General features: G+C 43.5%; 1 protein-coding gene across 1 annotated transcript in view; it reads right to left on the bottom strand.

The window, feature by feature from the left end:
• Positions 1-6,469: 6,469 nt before the first annotated feature.
• MYO5C (myosin VC) overlaps positions 6,470-23,715 on the bottom strand; it is a 95,763-nt gene continuing 78,517 nt past the window's right edge. Inside the window, exons 35-42 of the mRNA XM_006086029.3 lie at positions 22,055-22,153; positions 20,658-20,812; positions 18,787-18,876; positions 16,345-16,495; positions 15,459-15,741; positions 9,599-9,773; positions 9,031-9,111; positions 6,470-7,342 (exon numbers count right to left, since the gene is read on the bottom strand). Coding sequence (XP_006086091.1) covers positions 7,190-7,342; positions 9,031-9,111; positions 9,599-9,773; positions 15,459-15,741; positions 16,345-16,495; positions 18,787-18,876; positions 20,658-20,812; positions 22,055-22,153 — 1,187 coding nt within the window. The 3' untranslated portion in view covers positions 6,470-7,189. The remainder of the gene's footprint in view (positions 7,343-9,030; positions 9,112-9,598; positions 9,774-15,458; positions 15,742-16,344; positions 16,496-18,786; positions 18,877-20,657; positions 20,813-22,054; positions 22,154-23,715) is intronic.

Below are 23,715 nucleotides of genomic sequence, written 5' to 3'. Positions count from 1 at the left end.
TTCGGGAGGCTGAGGGGTGGTGGTGCCATTGTCAGCGATGGAAGACAGGAGGTTAAGGTGGGAGGAGGCAGCCCTTGTCGCCATGCCAATTGAATAGGTGTTCCTAAGACTGGGCCACATCAAGGTTCCAAGAAATGACCCCCTGACTATACAGATATTTTGAGGCACTAGTCTGACCACAGAGCCGAATTTGTGAGGGATGTATTTGGGGGGCAGGTCACAGTGGGAATACCTCGGAGAGGAATATCTGCAATGCAGAGGTCACCACAGGGCTGCAGAGAGAACGGGGAGTTCATGAGTTGGGGTGACCTCCTCCAGCAAAGGGGCAGCTGGGACAGTTCTTGGGATCTCTAAGTGACAGAGGAGTGGAGGACAGCCCTAAAGGATGAGAGGTCAGAAGGGAACCAGCTCCTGCCAGCCACAGCGTGCTCAGCCCCGGCCTCTCACAGCCACCCTGGGAGGGCAGCAGGACATCTGTACTACAGCTGAGGAAATGCCGAGGGTTAAACGAGTTCAAGGTCAGCGGTGCAGCCTGAATCTGTACGTAGTGGGACTCCACAACCCTTACCTTCAAGCTAGCACCATGAAGCTGCTCTGCTTTGTCACAACGAGTGAGTGAAAGAACTTGAAAGGTTCTGCCCACTAGAGCCTGGCTTGTGTTGGGGCCCTGGTAATGCTGCCCCCTACTGGCCAAGCTGCCCAGGGGGCAGTCACAAGGTCGTGCTGAGGACTCCAAGTAATAGCATTAGGAAGGTGAGCTGTGGATTTTCAGCAAGGGAGCAATGTCAAGTGGATTATTCCAGCATCAGTGCTTCCAGAAGTAGGTCAGTGACAGAATGCACAGCAGGAAAACCAACTAAGTTAAGAGACTGTTATCAATTCTGGGGAAGAGGAAATGAGCTCTGGACAGAAGCAACTGCAGGGATGAAAGGTGAGAGGAACCAGAACCAAGAGGAGAAGGAATAGAAGGAGGCTAGGAGTTATAGATCAAGAAAAACAGAAGTAGAAAAATATGTCAATATTCCAAATCTGGATAGAGACAATGTTTTCCCTCCCAAACTGAATTATTTTTTTAATTATAAGAGCTGCCTGTGTTCATTATAAATAACTAGAGGCCCACTGCACAAAATTTGTGCAGTTAGGGTCCCTAGGCCTGGCTGGCAATCAGGGCTGATCTGTGGGGTGATCGGCAGGGTGATCGGGGGACCCCCGCTGACACCGGCCTTGGCTGGCCTGGCACCACCTGCTCCCTGACCCCTCTGCAGGAGGCAACTGGTGGGGTGATTGGGGGATGGTGCTGCCCGCTTGCCAGCCAGCCCCACCCCCAATCGCCCCACTGCCACCACTGGTCACCTCCCTTGGTGGGGCAACCAGCTGGGCAATTGGGGGGCCCCCGTTGTCATCTGCCTTGGCTGGCCTGGAGCCTGCGAGCTGGGGGTAGCACCTGCATTGAGCGTCTACCCCCTGGTGGTCAGTGCGCATCATAGTGACCGGTTGTTCCACCGGTCATTCGGCCGTTCAATTTGCATATTAGGCTTTTATTATATAGGATTGGAAACAAAAGAACATGAAGAAGGAAAGTTAACCACTTACATGCTCTAATACTAACAAATAATTGACCTCTGTTAGCATTTTATATTTTTTCTAGTATCTTCAGAAATGTAGAAGATACTAGAAAAAACATAAACATATATGTGTATACCTTTAAAAAATTAGAATTATATGCCATATACAATTATCAACTTTTTGTTTAATAGTGTTTTTGTCTTCACATGTTTTTGTCTTGGAAAACACCTTATTTTAATGGAGACCACAAGTTTTGGTCATATCAACCTTAAATCATATAATTAGCATTTTAGATCTGGTTAAACATGGGCAAGCTACAAACCAAATTTGAAAAATTATAGTATTTTAAAACCATAAATGTTATACATGGTTATTGTAGAAAGTTTGGAAAAGATTAAAAAAGGTGTAAGAAAGTAAAGAACCACCCATAGTCCCATTGTCCAGAGAGCTCCCTTTTTACATTTGGTGTATGTAAGAACAGATTTTTGGACAATTTGTTCATGTATACTGTTTACAGTTTTATATCCTGATATACTTTTCATTTAGTATTTATATCATGAGCTAGATTTAATTTTAGTATATTCTACTGTACTATTGTCATAATCATTTTTACGACGAGGGAACTTTTCACAGCTAGAGTAAATGCTTCAATGAGCATTTTGACAAGATAAAAATGCCCCATTTTAACAAGTTTTGATGGGGAGTTGCTCTGCAGAAAAAGTTCATAGAACTTCTCAAACCTTCCCCCAACCCTACGTCAACCACAACATTTCTTTAAAATGTTTCACCTAAATGTATGGTTTAAAAATCCCCCCCCCCCCCCCACATTTTAAAAAAGAATTAATGCCAAAGATAGAAAGTCAAAAGTGAAGGTCCTCATTGCCTGCCCTGCACTCACTCCCCTTGTTTAGATGGGTGCACGTTCCTCCAGACTTTTCTGCTGCCTTAGATAGAGCCTTGTTAGCTATACAAAGGGCTGTTCGCTACTTGTTTTCTTCACCTAACTTATTCTGTTAGTACTTTAGACCTATCTGTATTTTTGGTAATAGCTTTAGTATTATTCTCTACTATGGAGTATCATCATTTATTAAACCAATCTATTGTTGGATATATAGAGTATCTCCAGTTTTTACTTTCAAAATAATGCTTCATTGACCAAATTTAAAACTGGGCAAAGGAACCCTCATCCTTTGCTGGTGGGAACGTAAAATGGTGCAGCCGCTGTGGAAAATGGTTTGGTAGCCACTAAAACTTAAACAGGGCTGTTACCATATGAACCGGCAAATCCACTCCTGGGTAGATGCCCAAGGGAACTGAAAATATATGTTCACATAAAACTTGTCTGTAACAGCATTTAAGTCAAAAAGTGGAAACAACTCAAATGTCTATCGACGGACGAATGGATAAACAAAATGTGGTATATCCACAAGTAGAATGTTATTTGGCAATAAAAACGAATAAAGTTCTGAAATGTGCTACAACATGGATGAACCCTGAAAACATTATGTTAAGTGAAGTAAGACAGACACAAAAGGCCACAAATTATGTTTCCATTTATATGAAATGTCCGAGACAGGCAAATCCACAGAGACAGAAAGTAGATTAGAGGTTGCCGGGCAGGTGAGGTGGGGGTCAGGAATGACTGCTTAGTGGGTATGGGCTTTCTTTTTGGGGTGAAGGGAGTGCTCTGGAATTAGACGGTGAGTTCTTTGTTCTGTGCATTATATCTCAGTAAAAATTATTTCTTAAATGGGCAAAGATATGAACAAACACTTCACAAATGCAGATATTCATATGGTCAATAAACATATAAAAAGCGCAACATCATTAGTCATCAAAGAAAAGTGAGAATCACACTGTGCTATCATTACTGAGCCACTAGTGTCCCTGAAATGAAAAATACTAACAGTCGGAAGTGGGCAACGGACCTCCTTTCTTGCTGTGGAAAGTATAAATTGGTACCAAAAAAAAAAAAAAAAGGAAAAAGAAAATAGAAGAATGCCATAGCAGTTTTATTCATAATAGCTCCAAACTGGAAAAATGCAAGTGTTCATCATTAGTAGACTAAATAATTTATGACATATGCAATAAAAGAGAATAAACTATGGAACACGTGACCATCTGGATGTACCTCAGACTTACTGTGACTAATGTTTAGTGTCAAAAACCTCTTTCAGTTCCATAAGTTGCACTCTGAGGCTTATGTTGACATGTAGAGTATTAACCTGGATCCATTTTTAAAACTGATTAAATGATTTTAAAGATGACTAACTTTTTCCCTGATGCTGATACTAAATATATTTTAAAAACAAAACAGTATTTCAAAAGAAATGCACATGAATTGTAGAAAAATGAGAACATACAGATTAACAAACACCGCCAGCCCTCGCCTGTGCTCCCGCCGCACAGAAAGACCACGGCGAGCACCTGGCTGTGTACATACCTGAACACTCTTCTGAGCTCTTACGGAAGTCCGAGTATTCTAACTTAATATCAATACATATATACCTTCCACAGAGTTAGCGCTAGGAATTGATCAGCAGAAGAGGAGTTAGAGCCGCCAGCTCCGAGGTGCAAAGGGGCTGTAACACATCTAATCCCCTTATCTGGGCATTACACTCAGCTGCTCCATCCGCCCCCTGGCAGCCCCGGGTGCACTGCTGGCATCAGGTACTCCTCCTTGAACCTTTTCCCACCCCTGCTGCCAGGTGTCCCTGCAACCCCCTGCTGACCAATTTCTTGAGCTTAGTTCTCCGTCTGCCCTCTGAGGAGGCAGAGTTCACAGGTTTGATCCACGACCTGCTCCACCGGGCAACCTTGACATTCACCTGTGACTGGATGTCAGCAGCACCTCCTGCCTCCTCAGTCCTCATCCCACCAGCACCTCATTAATTTTGGCCACCGCTCCCACCTTCAGCCTGAAGAACTGATCAAGCTTATGGGATGCGGACCCCCGTCCCCTTTCCCGTGCATGCACGCCTCAGGTCCCCAAACAAGATCTACTCCTTCCCAAGGCTGACCACCACCACCCACCCACCCCCGATCTGCCACCTTCAGCAGACTTGGCTCCTGCAGTCCCTCCCACCTCCCCAGCGTCAAGAGGCACAAAGGGATGAGGGAGAGTGGACCTGCTCTCCAGGGTCCACAGGCCAGGCCAGCAGAGGATTGGGCAGCGCTATGGGCTTCCAGCCGAGGGTAAGTGCTGTAGAAACAGGCACAAACCTGAGTTATGGGAGCAGGAAAAGGAAGGGCGATGGGCTCCGCATGGCATAGGGAAGGTCTGGAAGGGGCACGGAGAAGGCAGGGGAGGATCAGAAACCCAGCAGTCTGGGAGCCCCCGGAGGTGCGGCCCGAGGCAGGACTTAGGGCATATTACCTTCCTCTCTAGGAATTCTTACATACGTTTTATGAGATAGTATGAGATGATGTTGGGGAGCACACGAGACTTGGTTGGAAAGTTGTGAGGAGGACATTCTGAGAAAAGGGAAGTGTGTGGAAGGCCGCCTGCCCTGTTTATCAGAATTCTGACTTAGGAGAGACTTAGGGGAGTGTCGAAGGCGGCGCCCCTAATTATTCCTTGACCTTTCTAAACCAGTCTGTGCACGTGCAGACCCCCGGGTGTTTACTGGAATCCTTATGCTTAATCCCTGGATGCCCTTGCTTAGAGGACAATGTAAACACGTGTGTCCTCCCTAGATTACTCACCTTACTGATTGTATAGAAAGATAAACATTCCAAGAAAAGCCTAACGAGGCAGCCTGGCTCCTTCAGTGGGCCGTCCCTTGGCCCTCTCCCCCCAGTGAAACTGTGTCGGAGTAACCTGTTCATCCTTCGTTCAGGGGCTGCTGGTCAGCCCGGGCAAGATAAGACCCTTAAAGAAAGACACTAAAACTTGTGTACTTCAGAAAAATATAATCTCTTAGCAATTAAAAGAACCTGACCCAATACATATGGGAATTTATTTCATTGATTAAAATATTACAAAGTTCTACTTTTCATTTCTTCATATACAATGTATCCCAATGAACTACATTTAATTACTTATCATAAGAAACGACATTATTCCATGTTAGTAGGGTGATGCTTCAGAATCATGTATGATTTCCACTTTTAAGATACATGTCTGTGTTACAGAATCATTCCTCTTGCCTGTGACTGTCAGAAACAGAAGGGCCGGTTGGGATTCTTGGGGTGTTGCAAAGGGCACTGGGTCCACAGGCCACAGGCTAGGAGGGCTTATCAAATGACATATTATGATCTGAAAGGGAGGAATGAGGACATCTCGGGGGACAAGGAATAGCCAGCTCCCATAAAACTTGGGAAACACAGACTTCTCAAAAGGAGGGGCCTAATATAATTCTTCAGTTATTTTTATGAGAAAATTTAAAACATAGTTCAATGCTGATAAGATAGAGAAAATAATTTAGGTTACTTTTTTTATTAAATATATTTTATTGATTTTTTTACAGAGAGGAAGGGAGAGGGATAGAGAGTTAGAAACATCGATCAACTGCCTCCTGCACACCCCCCACTGGGGATGTGCCCGCAACCAAGGTACATGCCCTTGACCGGAATCGAACCTGGGACCCTTCAGTCTGCAGGCCGACGCTCTATCCACTGAGGCAAACCGGTTAGGGCTAGGTTACCTTTTTAAACTTAGTTTTTAAAAGTTATTGTATGAGCCTGCCTGGTGGTTCAGTGGGTAAGCATCAACCTATGAACAGAAGGTCACAGTTTGATTCCTGGTTAGGGCACATGCCCACTTTACGGGCTCGATCCCCAGTGTGGGGTGTGCAGAAGGCAGCCGATTCATGATTCTCTGTCATCATTGATGTTCCTATCTCTCTCTCCCTCTTCCTTCCTCTCTGAAATCAATAAAAAATGTATTTAAAAATAAATTCACACAAAAATATACGTGAAAGATACTAAACAATAAAAAATGATGGCAAATGTGTTGGCAGATGAAATTTAAGAAATGTTCTTTGGGAGGAGGAGATGAAAACTGGTGTGGCAATTAAGCTTTAATAATATGTTGGTTTTAATTAGATAAATACATAAAATACTTCATATAATTCATTCAGATGGAATATTCTCTTAAAAATTAGAAGGGTCTGAAATAATAAATACTTTTTTATGCAAGAGAATTTTTAGAAAGAGTCAGTGGAACCCCACCCCACTCCCCGGCCTCCCCCGAAAACAGGCATGGGGTGAGGGGACTTTTGGAAGACTCAGCCCTGGACCCCACTGTGGCTTCATAAAGGGACTCAGGCTTCACAGGAACGTGTCCCCGATCTTACGCCCCTGTGGGTGGAGCCCTGTCACAAGATTGATTGAGACCAAGAGACACCTGGGAGAAAATGGGAGCTTCCAGAAATTTCAGTAAAAGCCAGCTGGGCTTGCAGAGCTAGACAAGGCCACAGCTGGTGTGTGTTAATTTTTGTAAAATGACAGTGGCAACAGCATCACTGTGAGCGAGAGGAGATGTGGCCCTTTTGGGAGAGTTCTCATTTTCTCCCTTAAATCACATTCTAGAGCATTTCCAGTTCCCAGTAATACGCCACATCCCTCATGTTTGACCTTCGTTTAGCTTTTGAGGGAAAAGTGTGTTTGCTCTCTTCCCCTGCTACAATCTATTGAGAAAGCCTAGCTTGAAACTGCTGGGGATCTCGATCATTTCCAGAGCGTGGGGAGAGGGCGTAAAAGGAAAGACGACTTGGAAGAGATAGCTGGCATCCAACATCAGCTGCGAGGAGTCCTCCCGGCTGTTCAGGAGAGCCTGAAAGGAGAACGGGAGGGAAGTGAGTCAGGAAACGTGTGCTCTCTGCTTCATTGCTATCTGAAAGCCAGGAGTAAGGAAAACACAGCTCCATCTCTAGGGAGACACTCCTTCCAAAAGCACATGAGATGACACACAAAAGAGCCTTTTAACAGCACGACTCCCAGGTGAAATGGTCTGGCAGGACTTCCAGATCAGCTCTCGTGAATGCCTCCTTGTCTGTTTCACTCCAGAAGTTAACTTCCCACTAAATCGATCTGTTCTCTCTTCTTCGCTATTCTCATGGCAGAATTCCAAGCTCAAACATGAATAGATCTCAAGTATTAAATTTTTATCGCACTCAGTACTTTCTTTTTATTCAAGGGTTTGCAAAATTTTTGGTCTCAGGACCTCTTTTATACTCTTAAAAAATTATTGAGGATTCCAAGAGCCTTCGTGTGTATGGGTCTAACTACTGATATTTACCATATTAGTAATTAAAGCAATAACTTAAAATGTGTTCATTCACTAAAATAACAAGAGCAAAATAAATAAATAAATAAAAATAAAATTTTAAAAAATAATAAGAGCAAACCCAACACATGTTCATATATTCTTATTGAAAAAGAACTACATTTTTAAAACAAAAAAGATTAGTGAGAAGTGGTATTATCTTATGTTTTTTGTAAATCTTTTAAATGTCTGACTTAATAGGTGGAATGAATCTCAGACCTGTTTCTGCATTCAACCTATCGTGATTCATTTTTTTGGTTGAAGTATAAGAAAAAAAGTTGGCCTCGTACAGATATGGAATTGGAAAAAGGGAGACTTTGCAGACCTCCCAGAAGGGTCTCGAGGATCCCCAAAAATCCTTGAACCAAACTCTGAGAACTGCTGCCCTAGTTCATTGGGGAAGAAACTTCTGGGATTAAAACAAGGAAGACGGGTACACAGGTCCCTGCTTCCATTCAGCCTCTGCTCACCTGCGTGGCACTCAAAGGCTGGTAAGAAACAGGACCTGCTGAAGGAACTAAGAATGTCAGTCACCTCTGGTGTTTTCATTCCCTTCCCTGAGGTAACATGGGCTCTGAAAACTGGGAATCTGACAGGGAAAATTCCTGCTGCTTTGTCTGCTTATTTGGTGAATGTGCTTTAATCCTGGATTTCTGTAATGTTAATACTATATAATAAAAGCCTAATATGCTAAGTGTCCAGTCACCCGGTTGTCCATTCAACCAACCAAAGCGTAATATGCTAATGATATGCTAAAGTCGCTCAACTGCTCGCTATGATGTGTACTGACTACCAGGGGGCAGGGAGTCGACCAGTCGACCGGTTGCTATGACATGCACTGACCACCAAGGGGCAGATGCTCCGACTGGTAGGTTAGCTTGCTGCTGGGGTCTGGCTGATCGGGACTGAGCAAGACGGGCCAGACATGCCCTGGAGCCCTCCTGCGGTCCCTCCCCAGCTGGCCAACCTCCCGCGTCCCTCCCCAGCCCCAATTGTGCACTGGTGGGGTCCCTTGACCTGGCCTGCACCCCCTCACAATCCGGGACCCCTCGGGGGATGTCGGAGAGCTGGTTTTGGCCCGATCCCGAAGGCCAGGCCAAGGGACCCCACTGATACACGAATTTGTGCACCAGGCCTCTAGTTAAATATAATTGTCTTTTACTAAAAATTAAAAGTCACATTCTTAAGGATCTCACCTGTACTTTGCGAACGAAGGATGGAGTCACTCTTTTCTCGAAGTCATCTATAGGCGTGTATAAATTAAGGATCTTTATGATCTGCAAACCACACAGAAGACATGTTAGGCCATGAAAAAAGACAGCTCTGCCTGTGATATAATGGTTCTGGTGGTTTTGGGATAGCTAGGAACCACAGGTAGCTCCTTTATACTATAATTGTCTCTAGGAACCATGTGTTATTTCTTTCCAAGGAAAGAAAACAAAGTGAGAAGTGCATGGAAGGGAGCAAAGACAAATCACACAATTAGATGACAGACAACTCTCCTCTTCCAGCCTCCCACCCCCATCCACATCTGTAAGTTTAGTGCGTAGGCAATATGTCATATGCACTTTTGTTGTTTTAAGGCCTGGTCTTAGTATTTAATAAATGTTTATGAGATAAGAGGGTGGGCTATGGGAGATACTATGCTACCAAAAAGCACACAGAGACTCAGGTGCACCTCATGGTTGGCTAGGCCAGGAAAGCTGACACCAATGATAGGGTCTGTCAGTGAAGATCAGGGAGACACTCAGCAAGCCTGGTTACCTGCACAGCAGACAGTGAGGTACAGCGTTCGAAGATCTCCTTGGCATCGCTATCTGTGATCTTCTTGACCTGAAGCAACCAGGCTGCCTGGGAGAGAGGTTCCAAAGTTTCCTTGGCCAAGCTGTTCTGCAAATTCTTATCTTTAAGCCATTCTTCCAAGTAGCTGATGTTGCACCTGGAGTAAAAGCCAAAGGAGCAGAGAATGGTAGACAATCCATATAGGACATGTTAGGGGAGGGTGCAAAATCCCCTAGTGCAGGGGTGGGCGACCCCTGGCATGCGTGCCAAAGATGGCACGCCAGTAACTTTTGCTGGCACGCGAAACCCTCTCTTATAATCTTCCATTTACAATTTTTTTCTTAATATCGACTTTTTTATTTTTCAGATAAATTTAGTGTAGGTGCATCTTAGATAATTTTACATAACATGTATACATTAAACAATAAATGTATTTTTCATCATCATATGTGTTTTTGTTGCTTGAATGAATTTTATTATTTCTTCAAGGTTCTTCACATACGTACACCTTAAGAGATATCAAGTAGGTATAACATGTTCTCAAAAAATTAGGGTTGGCACGCAGAAGAATTTTGAGTCAGAGATTTTGCTGGTTTTGGCACGCACTCACAAGAAGGTTGCCCACCCCTGCCCTAGTGTGTCCTGAGAGGGTACCAGAGTACACTGAGAGGACCAGGACCACAGTCCAGCAGGACTTCATTTATAATATGAGGGTGTAGGACTATGATTCCTGGTTCTAAGGATCATAATAGTATAGGGTGAGGGACTATAACAGCTATAAACTTTGGGGGAAAATCTGAGCAAAGTATAGTGACTACAATAATTTATAAAGTAATCTATTAAAATAGTCAATAATAGACTTGCAAATCATTAAAGGGGAAATAATAGTGGCATTTGTAGAGAAGATTTACATTGGTATAAAAACTATTTAATTTCTTTTCCTAAATTGGCAGAACATTTTCAATTGGCGGAAGGCTTTTCTTTCAGTCCACTGAGGTTTTTAATTCTCCTTTCTGTCACTAATTATCATAGGTTAAGAAGCAGGGGTTTTTTCTCACCAGCCCACTGTGTGAGCTTGGAAAGTTACTCAACTCTCTGGGTAAATGAATGTTGAGAACACGCATACATTGCTAGTGGGAATGTAAAATGGGATAGCTGCTAAGGAAAATAGTGTGGCAGTTCCTCAAAATGTTTAACATAAAAGAACCGTATGACCCAGCAATTCAACTTCTAGATATGCACTCAAGAAGACTGAAAACGTCCACACACAAAAATTGTCCATAAGTGTTCACAGTATTTAATTAAAAAAAAATTTTTTTATTGATTTAAGAGAGGAAGGGAGAGGGGGAGAGAGATAGAAACATCAATGATGACAGAGAATCGTTGATTGGCTATCTCCTGCACGCCCCCTACTAGGGATGGAGTCTGCAACCCGGGCATGTGCCTTGACCTAGAATGGAAGCATGACCTCCTGGTTCATAGGTCAATGCTCAACCACTGAGCCACACTAGCCAGGCCATAGCTTTTAATTTAGCCAAAAAATGAAAACAACACAAATGCCTACCAACTAATGAATAAACAAACTGTGCTATATCCATAAATGGGATGTTATTCAGCAATGAAGAGGAATGAGGAACTAGTACATGCTACCATATGGATGAACTGTGAAAACATTACGATAAGTGAAAAAAGCCAGTCACAAAACACAATATGTTTTATGATTCCATTTATAAATATGTCCAACATAGGCAAATCTATAGAGAAAGAAAATATATTCATGGTTGTGTAGGCTGAAGGAGAGGGAACTAGAGAGGTGGGGTGTGGGTAGTGATAAGAGTGACTGCTAATGAGTATAAGGTTTCTTTCTGGAGTGATGAAAATGTTCTAAAATTACATTATGGTGACGGTTATGCAACTCTGTAAATATACCAAAAACTATGGAATTATACACTTTTAATGGGTGAACCTCATGGCAGATAAATTACATATCAATGAAGCTGTTTCAAGAAATGAAGTGTTGAACTAGGTGATCAGAGGACGTTGATTCTTCTCTTTGGTTATAACACTGAGGCGCTAATGCTGAATTAGTGTATTCCACAGGAATGCAATGAGTGAAGTAACACCTCTTGTACTGGTTCATCCCCTCACTTTTTCCATTGTCTATTTTGTCCTGCTAGTTTGAGTTCTTATTACAATAGATACCTAATGAGCCTCCCATTTCACTCCTTCTTACCCATCTTAATCCTGCCACAGCACTTTCTAAATCTGAATTTTGAGCATGTTAATTCTCCTGCTCAAAAGTCTGCGGTGGAGTTCTGGCTCCTGCTACGATGGAGAAAGCACCCCCCCCCCGCCCCCGGACTATGCCTCTCCCACCAAACGCAGCTGTAAAGCCTGGATGGAATGCCTGGAGCAGCTGTCTGGGGACTCTGAAAAGCAAACAGTAGCAGGTGGATCGGGGAAGAAAACCAGACTTTGAAGTATCTCCACTTGATAGTGAGTTTGCCAGTTTTTTCCTCCTGCTATTCATTGGCCTGAACTCAAAGCAGCCTGAATCTTAGTATTGAACATTGAGGCCAACAACAAGCTCCAGGAAGAATAATCTAGTTCTGGCTCTAGGAGCTGAGACGAGTGTCCTAATGCTCAGAGAGAGGGTGGGAATCTCCTGTTTTTCTTTTCTTCTCCATTTTTTTTCTTTTTCTCCATTTTCTCATAGTCAAGCCCCAAACAATCAGCTGGTGATGGCAATGGTGGCAAAGGGTCCAATAGAAACCTAAAACTCAGAGGAGGGAAGTTCCTGCAACTGGAGGAGCTGTGGTCCAAGAACTCCCACTGCACTATCCTCCCTCCACCTGGCCCCAGATGGGGACATTTCTGGGAATTGTGCCACACAGCGAGTTAAGTAAAGTCTCCGGCCCTCGCCGGTTTGGCTCAGTTGCTAGAGTGTTGGCTTGCAGACTGAAGGGTCCCAGGTTTGATTCAAGTCAAGGTTGATTCATGCCTCGGTTGCAGGCTCAATCCCTGGCCCTGGTCAGGGTGCATGCGGGAGGCAACCAATTGATGTGTCTCTCTAACATCGATGTTTCTCTCTGTGTCTCTCCCTCTCCCTTCCACTGTCTCTAAAAATCAATGGAAAAATATCCTCAGTGAGGATAAATAAATAAATAAATAAAATAAAGTAAAATAAAGCCCCCATTTTCAGGTGGGGGGGCCGGTGGCAGCAAACAGGGGATCTGCAGGGAGCTGGAAAGTACCAGGGGGTTATGGAGAGGAAGGAGCTTGGGAAAATGACCCCTTAAAGTTGTTTATGAACTCCTGGGCGCACCCCCGAGCCCACACATGGATCTGACCCTCAATAGCACATACAGATGTGAGGACTAAACTATGGGACAGAGGAAGAGCCAAGTTTCAGTCTGGCCACTGTGTGTTATACATGAGACAGAACCAAATAGCAGTACAAAGACTTTGAAAAATGAGCTGACATGGGAACCACAGCCCCCAGGGGATACTCAGAACTTGCAGCTTGAACCCAAATGGGCTGACTATCTGATAAAAATATCCACATTCTCCAAAGGACTTAAAGACCCAGAGTCTCATAGTATAATATTAGAAGTGTCCAGGAAACAATTCAGAATTACCAGATGGTCCCTGACTTATGATGGTATGACTTATAATTTTTCAATTTTACGATGACGTGAAGTGATATTTACAATAAATTATATGATATAGTCAAAGTAGTATAAAATAGGTTCTGTGTTAGATGATTTTGCCCAAATTTAGGCTCATGTAAGTGTTCTGAGCACGTTTAAGGTAGTAGGGTAAGCTATGATATTCTGTAGGTTACCGGTAAGTGTATTAAATGCATTTCCAGCTTACAACATTTTAAACTTGTAATGGGTTTATCAGGATGTAACCCTTATAAGTTGAGAAGTATCTGTCCTTGGCAGATAAAGAGCCAGGAAAAGCTCAACTCACATTTAAACAAGATAATCGACAGATGTCAACTCTGAGACAATACAGATGTTGGAATTACCTGACAAAGACTTTAAAGAAGCTAAAATAAAAATGCTCCAAAAAGTAAAGACAAACTATCCTGAAATAAATGAAAAGGTAGAAAGTCTCAGAAAAGAAATAGAAGATATTTAAAAAATGAAAATTTTAGACATGAAAAATACAGTAACAAATAAAAGACCTCACTGAATAGGATCAATAGCAGAATAGAGATGACAGAGGAAACAGCCAGTGAACTTTAAGGCATCAATAGAGATTATCCAAACTGAAGAGCACAGAGAAAGAAAAAAAAACCTGAAAGAAATGAACCAAACTTTAGGGACTCAGAGGACAATAATGAAAGATCTAACATTTATGTCACCAAAGTTCCAGAAGGAAAGAAGAAATTATGGTGCAAAGAATCTGAAGAAATACTGGCTGGAAATGTCCCAAATTTGGTGAAATGTACAAACCTACAGATTCAAGAAGCTCAGGGAACCCCCAAAGAGGGTAAACCTAAAGAAAATCACACCCAGACACATCACAATCAAACTGTGGAAAACTAATGACAAAGAAAAAAATTGAATGCAACCAGAGAAACACTACGCATTACTTGTATGGAAACAATAATTCAAATGATTGTGCATTTCTAATCCGAAATCATGAAAGCCAGAATAAAGTAAAACATTTTTAAAGTGATGGGGAAAAAGTACTGTCAACCCAGAATGCTAAAGCCTGCAAAAAATATATTTCAGGAATAAAGGTGAAATGAAGACATTTTCAGGTAAAAGAAAACTAAGAGAATTAATTGCCAGCGAACTTGCTCTAAAAGGCCTACTAAAAGAATTTCCTCAGGCAGAAGGAAAATGATATCCAAATGAGATGTAGGGGGAATAAACTGTTTTGTGTTTTGTGTACTCACAACTATAAATAAACCTACTTTTCCCCACCCTGTATAGAAGTGAAAAACACCATCAGCAATTGCCATTTATAGAACATCCCACTCAACAACCACAGAATATATATTCTTTTCAACTGCACATGGGATGTTCAGAAAATCAAACCACGGCCTGGCTTGTGTGGCTCAGTGGTTGAGCATCGACCGACTTATGAACCAGGTCATGGTTTGATTCCCAGTCAGGGCACATGCCCGGGGGGCTCGATCCCCAGTAGGGGGCGTGCATCATTGATGTTTCTCTCTCTCCCTCTCCCTTTCTGTCTCTGAAACCAATATTTATTTATTTATTTATTTATTTATTTATTTATTTATTTATTTTTTAAAGATAAAGACAAGATGACGGCCAAGTGCTTACACTGCAGCTGCCATCCTAGGGTCCATGATTCTCTCCTCCAGGCATGCTGTCTGCATCATACCCTTCTACCCACACCCCACATCTAAGTCTCCTGTAGCAGTCTGTAAAGTCATTCCTCTGCCCATTCATTCATCCATTCAATAAACACTTGCTAAACATCTATGAGGCCTATGTCTGGCACAGAGCCCTGTCCTTGCTTTCCTCTGTCCTGCACCAGGCAGTGCTGCTCACAGAGGTGGTGGTCAGTAAACCCTGGGTGCGTGTATGATAACCACAGAAGGCAGGCTTTTAAAATATAGGGTTACTAGTTCCCAGTGAAAGCCACTCTGCCACAGCTCAAATTAGCACAGTGTGGAGTGACGGGAGGCGGTCTGGGCAGTGGATGGCAGACACTCTAAGCTTCTAAGAGTCACCTTGCCCCGAGCCCCCTACCCCTGGCATTACAGCGCTTGGGGAAGGAGGACCGGAGTGTGTGTCAGACTTGATGCGCATTACTCCCCGCCAGCCTCCTGGAGGAAGTGGTGGTGTCTGGGTTTTACCTGATCTGCATCCCTTTCCGGCAGGAGCACATGTCCTTGCGCAGGAAGAGGCTGTTGAGCGTGACGGCCCCGATGAGGAAGAAGAGCTGCTTCACTGCCTGCCTCACGAGCTCGGGGTCCAGGCCGTTCTGGCACATGGTGCTGTAGAAGTAGCTCAGCTGCTGCAGGACGGAGGTCATCGTGTAGGCGTCCGTGTCGTCGATGCTGGACGACCGCTTGCGGAAGCCCGTGGGCTTCAGGCCGGAAATGCCCTGCAGACTCTCGTACTCCAGCATGCCCGGCACTGCAGGGGGACACCCAGAGGACTTTCTCACTGCTCTATGTGCCTGTTTCAGGAGGTGCAACATTTTCTACAAGAGTTAGTAGTGGGTGTAGTTGTGACAAAGCGATAGAATCAAGGCCTGGGGAGCACGGGGCTGCAGGGTGGATGGGACAGACGCTGTTTTCAACAGGGCAGCAGCCCCTGGCTAGGCTTGCAGACCTCTTCTTTCAGAATCGCAGGAAAGGAAGCAGGTTAGCATGGTAGCTCATGGTCTCTGACCATTTAAAGTATTTACATTTCAGAAAACTGAAGGAAGTAGGACTTTAGGATTTCAGAAACACCTGCCTAAGACCCAGGATTAGCCATATAAATAGCTGCAGCTCTTCCACTGTTTTCCCCTCAGGATGAATCGCTTTTACAGGAAAAAACTATGAACCATGTACTTTTATATATGGGATTGCTTCAAGCAAACAAAGAATTAAAAGGTACACATATACACAACTAAGTTTTCTTGGTTTTAGAAATTATATTCTTTATAACCACATATTGTAACCATACACCTGATTTATTTTTTAAGGCCTCAATGTTACTATAAATATTTTTGGTTGTCAATTCTTTTCTTACCTATTATTGGTTGAATGTTATTTTCCATGACGATAATGAACTGATGATATATTCGTATAGCCACATCACTAAGAATCTGTCTGTATTCTGACAGGTCAAAATTGTTCAAGCAGTTCTTGTTCTGATGTGGACTGTTATGCTTCATGAATTCCTGAAAGTAATTATAATATAGACACATAGGAAATGAAAATACTATCTCTATTAATGATGTTATAATCCACTTCTACTATACTCCCACATTTTACAATTTAATGTCTGATTTGTATCAAAAAGGTTCTTGATGTCTGGATTAGCACTTACGTTCTATAATAAACTAAGTGTCACTGTACTGCCTGCTCCTCCTACAAATACGTGCCCCCAGGCCTGTAAGCCACAGTAGAAAACCACTCCCATGGAAGCTCGCAGAAAAAAACTGCAAAGCACCCAAGGATACAAACTGCTATAAGAGGACAGTAGATAAACGAGATTCATGACTTTATAATTGCAGATTATAGACTACTCTGAAATATTATAAAATATGTGCTATGGACTGACTGTTCATGCCTCCCCCTGGTCCCCAATTCATAAGTTGAAGCCCTTACCTCCTATGTGGTTATATTTAGAGATTGGGTCTCTAAGGAAGTAATTAAGGTCAAATGAGGTCATAAGGGTAGGGCCCTCATCTGTTAGGATTAGTGTTATAATAAGAGACACTGAAGAGCTCAATCTCTTTTGCCCCCATGCAGAGAAAAGGCCATGTGAGGACACAGCAAGAAGGCGGCTGTCTGCAAGCCAGAGAGAGAGGTCTCACCAGATACCAGCCCTGCTGGCACCTTGGTCTGGACTTAAGTCTCCTGAACTGCGAGAAAATGACTTTCTTTGTTTAAGTCATCTGGTCTATGGTATTTTGTATATAGCAGCCCAGGCAGATGAATACAATACGTTTAACATGTCCCAAGAGATAAAAGGAAAACATTAAGACAAGAATAGGACACTATGATAAAAAGGCACAGGTGAAAAAGAACCATTAAAATTTTAGAAATAAAAATATAGTAATTGAAAAAATAGAGAGGGGAAAGAACATTGTGTACATGGCTGAAGGGGGCAAAAATAGGACTAAAAAGTAAATGCTGTTGTATAATATAATATCCTCTTCCATTAATGCCTCATAAATGCAAGTTTTTCTTAAATGGACGACCTGTGTCTCCCCTCTCCTTCCCACCTCCCCTCCCCCACACACTTCAGCATTCCTTTTAGTCAGAGCTTGGATCTTCTTTACTTATTTCTCCTTTTGTTCTATAGTTCCAGTAGGAATACTTTTATATTTTGTTTTACTTTCTCTTCATTGGGACAATTGGCTATCCATGTGGAAGAAGATATGAGTTCATGACCTCACAAGTCAATGTAGAATAGCTAATCGCACCAATTTTGGATAGGTAAAAGCATAATTGTAAATTCTAAATTTGAATTCTAAGAGTTTAGAAGAAAGTAAGAGAATATCTTCATGATCTCATGGTAGGGGAGACTTTCTTGAAACATATAACATAAGGATAGATTTAAGTACATAAAAATTCAAAAACTGGGTATGAAAAAGAACTCCATAAATAAAATTAGAAGATACACCACAATCTATCCATAATATATAAGATTTTCTATAAGTAAATAAGAAAAAATCACCCCTAAAAAAATAAAGAATAGATGTAAATAGGTAGTTTAAACGGAAACCCAAATGACCAATAAGCATATGAAATGATGCTTGATCTCACTGGCATCAAGTAATTTCAATTGAAGTCAAGAAAGTATTGTTTTATGCCCATGAGCTTGGTAAATAAGGTCTGTCAATACTAAGTGTTGGTGAAGGTCTGAGACACTGGAAACTTCATACACTACTGAGTGAGACACTTTATAAAATGGTGCAACTATTTTGGAGAGCAGTAAAAACCCTGAAAGCCATTTTGTTATTATTTAACCAATGAAATTCTGCTCTGTGAATACTTGGAGGTGGAAAACTCCTTTATGATGTCAGTCCCTTCAAAATGGCCAAGGATTTACAGACTATGAAGGAACAACCAGAACTTTATAGAGAACAGCTCTGAAGAAACAGGCATGTTGAATTAAAGGCTGTAGTTTAGAGTCATAATACTAAAAACTTCAGAATTTCACAATCAGAAGAAACTTAAAAATCATCTAGTCTACCCCATTGATTTAAAACTCAAGGCCACTGAGGCTCAGTACCGTGCCCAAAGTCTAAGCCTCTTTTTAGAAGTCTTCTGCTTGTCACTTCTGTTACCTGGTGATAGGAGGTTGACCTCTTGGGTGAGGAGGCGGCCAGAAAGCCAGTGAGGGCAGAGGCTGTCCCTGGAGCTGGATGCCCCAATTCCTACCCCCATAGTGAGCCCTGGCTCATGAGGAGGTTATAGACCGGCAGTCGGCACAGAACACAGAGCAGGCAAGCATTCCTACCTCTTCTCCACTGTACTGCTTCAGGCAATTGAGGAAATGACAAGTATTAGAAAGCCAAAAGGACAACATCTCAAAGTCTTCTAAATGCTCCTTAAAAAAACAAACAAACAAACAAAACAAAACAAGAAAAGACAAAGGTGGAGTTGGTGATTACTGGTGCCTCTGAGCAACATCAGACTTACCTTACCTGTTGGTTAGTTAGTGTCTTTGCCCAAAATGGAGTCCTCTTTTAGTCACTAAAGCCTTTATTAAATTTGTGCTATAATGATAGGCCCTTATGTTATTTAGCAGGTTACTTGTTTGAAGCTTAAATGGGGCCCTGCAGGAATACCACAGAAATGTCCATCTCGGGCCTTGCCTTCCAAAGTTCTCACTCCACTGGGAGGACGGACATAACATATGGGACACAGTAATCAGGTGGCCGATTGCCCATGTGGTGGATGTAGACTGTGCTCAGAGGATGGAGGGACCATGGGAAACCAGGGCAGCTGAGGAAACCTGAGAGAAGCGAGGGGATGGTATGGTCCTCCTTGAAAGCGGGGGACAGACAAAAGCTCAGGATCCAGGACTGTTGGGATGATGCTACTGCTTCTTTACATTTAAGGGGAATAGGAATTACAGCAATACCACTGGATTCAGCAAGAGGAATCACCGGTGGTCTTTTTGTGGAGTGACGGAGTAGAAGCCAGATGACAAGGGATGAAAAAGAGAATTGGTGAAGAGCACTAGTTTAAACACTTTTGGCAGTCGGGGGGACAAGGGGGTGGAGGCAAAGGCACCATGGCTAAGGGTGTGGGGCCAAGTGAGGGTTGCTTCAATGTGCTGTGCACCAGAGTGGAAGGGGCAGATACTGGCACCAGCAAAGGCATAGGACAGGGAGCTGCTAGGGAAGCTGAGACAGAAGATGCTGGTGGGAAAGTATTTATACTCCTCGTGTCAGGCATCTTTCACTTTCTAAATATTTAAACATTCCAGAGCAGCAAGACGGGGCAAATACTGTGTGTCTGCATCCTGGGATACAATGCAAGTGTGTCCTAAGAAAACATGATATATGAAAATATGGACAGGGGAAATATCCACATATGGGAGGCCCTTCTAGGACACTCTGGTGGCTACTGTGAAGACAAAGACAATAAAGGACCCAGGACCAAACAAATGCTAATTTTCTCCTCTTAACTCGAGATTAATTCTTGGTACAAAATTTTTGGGAGGGGAGGGAAGAATTACTCTAACCTCTCATGCATCCACTGCTTTTATTCTTCTCTTTCCCTAGGATATTTAAAATAGGATTTAATTACTCATGATTCTACTAGAACATATATTTTACTAAAAGTGAGACAGGACCTTTTGCAACTAAAAATTCAAATATATCCCAACATCAAAGATTGCTCCCCACGTGGAAGGGGAATGAAAATATTGGATCTGTGTTTTACTGCTTTCTATTAACATGCAGCTCTTCTTTGTTTCTGAGTTGGGACTAAGGGTGCACAATGTAGTTTTAGAAGGGACAGTTATAGACGAGTAATTTTTCAGGCCTTCCCATTCCTCACCTTTCCTACATTACACACTTCCTACATTATAGCCGGGACTCTGACACCCTGAGGGGATAGAAATAGCGGGTGGTGGCTACGAGGCTGTAATCTCACAGGTAAGCCTTCAAGGTCAATTAGCAGATTCCTACCCTTGGGGATCCCTGACCTAACTTGTCTTTTCCTAACAACTTGGCATCTTTCACCGATTGGGCCTCAGACTGGTTCGAGGAATCATGTGGTTCACCAAAGCCAGGAGTGAAGGATGGGCATCTGGTCATCCCCACAGATGTTGCTAAAGGACCTATCATTCCAAGGGCCAATGTCAAAGGTAGTTCTTACCTTAACCACTTGCTTGATGCCATTAATGATACTGTTCATGAGGGACTTGAGCATGCTGGCGTCATTGAGAGAGTCTGCGTAGCGTACGCACATGAACAGGATGTGAGCCGGCAGCCCGGGGATCATGTTCACCACCACGCCGCGGGGCTTCAGGTCTGGAGCGGAAAGAGTCAGTGAGGATGACCGCTGTGGTCAGCTCTCCCCCGAAGGAACCTCTGACTACGGGGCGGGGTTATTTGCTTTTCTGTGCCCGATGCACTCGATGCAATGCCTGAATGCACAGGCATGTCTTTTCTGTTTGGGGAATTTAGTTTGGCTCTTCTTTTGGCAAAAATGTTCAGATGCTACCTGCTCCTCTTACTTCTCATTTGCAAAGTGCCTTCTCCCTGATGTGGAGACCCTGGATTTCAGATCTCTAGCGTAAGAGAGGAACCGCAGTTCCAAGCACCCCACCCTCGCCTCTATGACGAAGATGCAATAGGATCTCAGCGCTCACATGCACCTGCCTTGAATCTGGAAAACAGGAGCACAACAGTCCCGCAGAGGAGGCCTTGCCGGCTTGGCGAGGAGAGAGTGGTGGGGAGACAGGTGGGATGAAGGGGAGAGAGAAGCTTTATAGAACAAATTAAGATAAGGAACAAAGACCTCCCGGTGGCTGCATAAAAACGGGGGGGACAAAGAGGAGGCTCCAAAGCTGTGCCCCAGCGAGGGTGGAAAGGAAGGGTAGGGGTGCTCCTTCCTCCCTTAGATGAGGAGGTAGTAAGGCTGCACAGCGGCTTTCCGCTCTGAGATCCTGGGACCAGTTGATAAAGAGGCATGTGGTTGTCATGGTGAAGACAGTCTCGTCCCATTAGTTCTCAGACCACCAACCCTTGAGCATGATGCACATGGACATTCCTGCAACCAGGGTGTTGCTGGGAAGCCCCAGTCACATTGCCTGCAAATACACTTCTCAGCAGAAGTCAAATAGGGCACAGCAGCCACGCTCACTCCCACCAAGGACCCTGTTCTGAGACCCGAAGCTGCGGAAGCGAGTCTTCTATCCGGGCCCTGTGATTAGGGCTGGGAGGAGGTTAGGGCAGTGCTTCTCAGCTGAGGACAATGCATCCCCACCGGGTATTGGCAATGTCTGGAGATACCTTTTATTGTCATGGCTAGAAGTTGCTACTGGCTTCTACAGGTGGAAGCCAAGGATGGCTCTCAATATCCTACAATGCACAGCACCGCTAACAAAGAATTACTAGTATCTGCTCAACATGGCTGAGGCTGAGAAACTCCAGGCTAGAGCAAGAAGCAGTGAAAGAAGAGAAGGGACTGCCAGCACTCAGGACTGTGGCAATGGCTGATGTTCAAGTTTGCAAAATAAAGCCAAAATTCAGAGTTCCAGGTTTCACTACCAAGAATGAGGTTTTGAATGAGCTTGGCCTCGTCTTCCCTCTTGTACTCCAGCATTCCCAGGTACTCCTTGGGTCCCGAGGACAAGTGCACATCATTGGCTGTAGACAGAGGTAAACAATTAGTTAAACACTCAAAAACAACGCCCACAGGCTTTATAATAGGACTCTTCATCTCCTTCTACCCTACTCTGACTGGTTGGCACCGGAACTTCTGGGGATTTCAGATCAATGAAAACTTTCTTGAGTGCTGAAGAATTTCTTCTGATAGTGATTCTTATCTGTGAGTATATCAGTGAGTATAGCTTCTGCTGAAAAGGTTGAGTTATCCTTGAAGAAATCCTTATGAGTGCCTGGCACACATCCAGCACACTGGGATACAAAAGCAATCCAAGAGGTGGCCCCTGTCTTTAAGATCTGATGCTACAGTTAAGGAAGCAAGATTCATGAAACAGTTGGTTTGGAAAGTACCAAAGTGCATGACCCTGAGGGGACTGTATTAGGATCCCATGTGCTGTAAGAAATTAACATGCAGTGATTTAAAACAACACAAAATTTTAATCTTATAGTTCTGGAGATCAGAAGATTAAAATGGATCTCATAGGGATAAATCAATCAATCAGCAGAGCTGTGCTCCTTCTAGAAGCTGTAGGGGGAGAATCCATTACTTGCCTTTTCTTGCTTCCAGAGGCTATCTGAATTCCTTGGCTTGTGGCCACATCACTCTGATCTCTGCTTCCACATCATATCTCCTCTCCATCTACTTCTGTTTTCATATCACCTTCTCTCACTCTGACATTCCTGCCTTTCTTATGGTATTGGGTCCATGTGGATAATCCAGGATAACCTTCCCATCTCAAGGCCCTTAACTTAATCCACCTGCAGATCTCTTCTGCCCTGTAAGGTGACATATTCACAGGCTCCCAGGATTGGGAAAGGGACATTTTGGGTGGGCCACAGTCTACCTTCTGGTCCCCAAAGATTCATGTACATTCTGAGAGAATGAGGTCTGATGACAGAAGCAGAGGTTAGAGAGTCAGAAAGATTGCAAAAATGCCATGCTTCTGAATTTTAAGATGGGGGAGGGGCACACAAGCCAAGGTATGCGGTGGCCTCTAAAAGCTGGCAAAGGCCAGGGAATGGACTCTCCCTTGAAGACTCCAGAAGAAATGCTGCCTGGCTGATTTTAGCACAGTGAGCACCATTCTGGACTTCGGACCTCCAGGTCTCTAAGAGGATAAATCTGCACTCTCTCAAGTCACTAATTTTGTGGTGATGTTATAGCAGCCACAGGAAATTAACACAAGGGCCATAAGGATTCACACAGAGATGAACTGAAGCTGTTGAAAATGCTACTTGAAGGAGGTAGCACTCCAGTTGGGCCAAGAGAAGTAAGTAGCCTTTGGTGGATGAAAAAGAAGGTGGTATAGATAAAGAGTTACAGAACTCTCTTCCTACTGCGTGAGAATTTCTCTTTTAACTTACTAGCTCTGTTCCCTTGGAGACTGATAAAGGTAGAGTGTCAACTGCTTTACTAAGCAACACTGTTTATGGTAAGCATGACCTCTGGCCCTGGCTGGGTGGCCCATCCTGTTTCTCTCTCATATTAATGTCTCTCTCTCTCCCTCACTCCCTCCTTTCCTCCTTCTCTCTCTAAAATCAAT

This window comes from Myotis lucifugus, unplaced genomic scaffold (assembly GCF_000147115.1).
Source record: "Myotis lucifugus unplaced genomic scaffold, Myoluc2.0 scaffold_23, whole genome shotgun sequence".
Classification (NCBI taxonomy): Eukaryota; Metazoa; Chordata; class Mammalia; order Chiroptera; family Vespertilionidae; genus Myotis; species Myotis lucifugus.
This window is presented reverse-complemented; position numbering and strand designations above follow the sequence as displayed.